Source organism: Rhagoletis pomonella, unplaced genomic scaffold (genome assembly GCF_013731165.1).
Source record: "Rhagoletis pomonella isolate Grant_MI unplaced genomic scaffold, Rhpom_1.0 Rhpom_scaffold_00012, whole genome shotgun sequence".
Taxonomy (NCBI): Eukaryota; Metazoa; Arthropoda; class Insecta; order Diptera; family Tephritidae; genus Rhagoletis; species Rhagoletis pomonella.
Genome location: NW_023458566.1, coordinates 23,491,081 through 23,494,052, shown reverse-complemented (window position 1 = coordinate 23,494,052; position 2,972 = coordinate 23,491,081). Strand labels below are relative to the sequence as shown.

Sequence of the window (2,972 nt, the reverse complement as noted above, 5' to 3'; positions counted from 1 at the left end):
AATTGGAAAGCAACAGAATTCCGTCAATTTTTGTTATATACGGGCATATTTGTTTTGGAAGATTGTGTTGATGATGACGTGTATTACCATTTCCTATTGTTACATGCTGCAATTAGGATTCTTTCTAACGAAAGGTCATGCATAGTAAAAGCTGATGTTGCTCAAAAAATGCTTCAAGATTTTGTATTATATTTTGGCGCATTGTACGGCGAAGAGCTAATCAGTTTCAACATTCATGGTTTACTACATTTAACAGATTGTGTGAAACAGTACGGTCCCCTTGACAATTTTTCAGCTTATAAATATGAAAATCATATGCAATATCTAAAAAAACTTATTAATAAGCCGAACAAAATTCTCCAACAACTGTATTTGAGACTTGGGGAAAGGCAAGGACAAGAACTATATTTCGAGACTTCAAAAAAATTTAATTCTTTTGAAATAGATGTTAAAAAAGAAAGAAATTCCTTCTCTTTTTGTAAAGAATTAGGACCAGTAAAAATTGTAAAATATTCTCAAACGGAAAAAGTAGTTTGTCGAAATTTTAAAGTAATGGAAAATTTATTTGAACTTCCACTGGAATCATACTCTGGATTAGGTATTGTCTTAGCAAGTCAGTTAAGCGATGAAGAAATTGAAGTAACAAAAGAATCGCTTGAACATAAATACTTTTGCATTCCACGTCAAGGGCACTTCATACTTATTCCGCTTCTGCATCAACTTTTCCACGAATTTTCAAACTAATATGTTTTAATTTGAAAAAACAAATATATTGTACATAATATTTTTTTCCATGCAAATACGTAAATATATATGTATATATATTATCTACAATCAACCCAGCAATGGCATCGACACAAGTAAAAGGTTCAAAAATCATGAAGCGGAAGTACGATCGCGAACATGTTAAGGACGAACACACAACACCGACAACTGACAACACACCAATTGAGAACGCACCAACCGATGACGCATCTACCGGATTTATAGTCGATTCCGAGTACTTTGAAAACGTATTGAGGCTATTGAGAGAAGTAGTGCAGAAGCAAAACCAGCTGGAGCAAAGATTAAATAATGAGGTTTGTTTTTTAATTTTTTCATATTACTTTATGTGTATTATTTATTATAACATGTATAAATGTATTATTTATAACATCTAGATGGTCACAAAAGCGGAGTTTGCTGCCCACAACAAAATGTTGTCCGAAGTGAAGGTAGCAACAAAAAAAATAGAGGTATGTGTCTGCAAGATGACAGGCGAAGCTAGCGACCCAATAAGGGACGAAATAGCCAGTATGATGCCTATGGCAACGATGGCCGCCGTACTCGAAGTGGAGGAAAAGTTGACAGACCCGAACTACACCCAAGCTATGGTATTGACTTGAACACTTCAATCTGAAATTTAAAATTTTTAATCATGTTTATATTTCAGAAAACGTATCTCCTCAAAATAAAAGCTTTCTCTGACGACGTTGACGTTGTAGTCAAACATTTGTTTACAGACAAATTGTTATATAGTTTCAACTGGGAGGGTAAGTGGCAAAAGCGTGCCCTGGCGGAGCTGACTTTGGTTGACAAAGTGCTAAGTGGTATATCATCTACATTATTAAAGATATCTGCATTTTCTTAACTTTCTCCTTTTTCCTTTACAGATATTTACAAAACGCTTGGCGTTGCCGGCTTTGAAAAAAACATGAGAAAATCGGTTGGGCTCAGTCACAATCGATTGAGACAAAAAAAATTTCTAAAAAAACAAAAAAAATAGCTTTTTTTCTATATTCTTATTATTCCTTTTTCTTATTGTTCCTGTTTTTATGTAAGCTTTGTTCCATTTAACGTTTGAAAATGAATTTTCATCTTTAATTTTTAAATTTAATATACACTTAACAGCAAAAGTCTGCATACACCATTACTTTTTTAAATTTCACAATATTTTACAAGCTAAAATTTGTTTGTTATTTTTTTTATAAAAATATCGATCATGCTTAAAACAAAATCATATTATACCAAGGTTCAAGTTTTATACAAATTATGATAAGAAAAATTCAACGATTTTACATCAAAATTTGCATTTATGTAATCAAATTTCTACTACGCAGTGTTATGGTTTTTTTTTTTTTTTGTATTCGTTTTTTTTGTCGGAAAACAACGCGTGCAGAAAACAACAACATACTACATGAAGTTGATCTGATTAAAAAGTTGAAAATTGTGATTGCGATTCGTTGAATTTTCCTTAATTTTGTTTAAAGTTTGAAACCTTGGTTTATATGGCATTTTTTTAACGATAATCCATACTTTTATAAAAAAAAATAACAAAAAAATTTAGCTTGAAAAATATTGTGAAATTTAAAAAAGTAATGGTGTATGCAGACTTTTGCTGTTAAGTGTATCTACATACATAAATCTTAATTTAATGTGGTATAAGAATGTACATACCTTTGTGTTCAAATTAAACAAAAATATAATAAAATGATTTGTAATATTTATTACAAAACTCGAAAGTTTATAAGTTTATAAATTATAATTTCTTGTATGGCAGTTATGTGTAACTAATGTGTGCGTTATGACTAACTAGTTCCCCATAACATGTTTTCACGTTATACCTAACTCGTTATGCATAACATTTTCTTTCGTTAGCCTTCAATAGTTACAAATAACGTTTCTTTACGTTATGCTTAACTAGTCACACATAACATTCTTTCACGTTATACCTAACTCGTTGCACATAACATTTTCTTTCGTTAGGCTTCACTAGTTACAAATAACGTTTCCATACGTTAGGCTTAACTAGTCACTCATAACAAGCTTCCACGTTATGCCTAACTCGTTACACATAATATTTCCATACGTTACGCTAAACTTGTTATACATAACATGTTTCTTCAACATTTATAATGGGAGTAAAGAGCACAGGTATACGCTTCACATAATTTGGTTATACCTGCGTTAGAAAGAGACGAGAAATCACACGT

At 31.3% G+C, this 2,972-nt stretch overlaps 1 protein-coding gene across 1 annotated transcript; it reads left to right on the top strand.

Moving 5' to 3' along the window:
* The first annotated feature begins 868 nt into the window (after positions 1 to 868).
* LOC118747490 lies at positions 869 to 1,887 on the top strand. Its single transcript, XM_036481542.1, has 4 exons — positions 869 to 1,079; positions 1,161 to 1,373; positions 1,433 to 1,589; positions 1,653 to 1,887. Exons 1-4 carry the CDS (start codon positions 879 to 881, stop codon positions 1,763 to 1,765), a joined length of 684 nt encoding a protein of 227 aa, XP_036337435.1. The 5' UTR covers positions 869 to 878; the 3' UTR covers positions 1,766 to 1,887.
* The last annotated feature ends 1,085 nt before the right edge of the window (positions 1,888 to 2,972 follow it).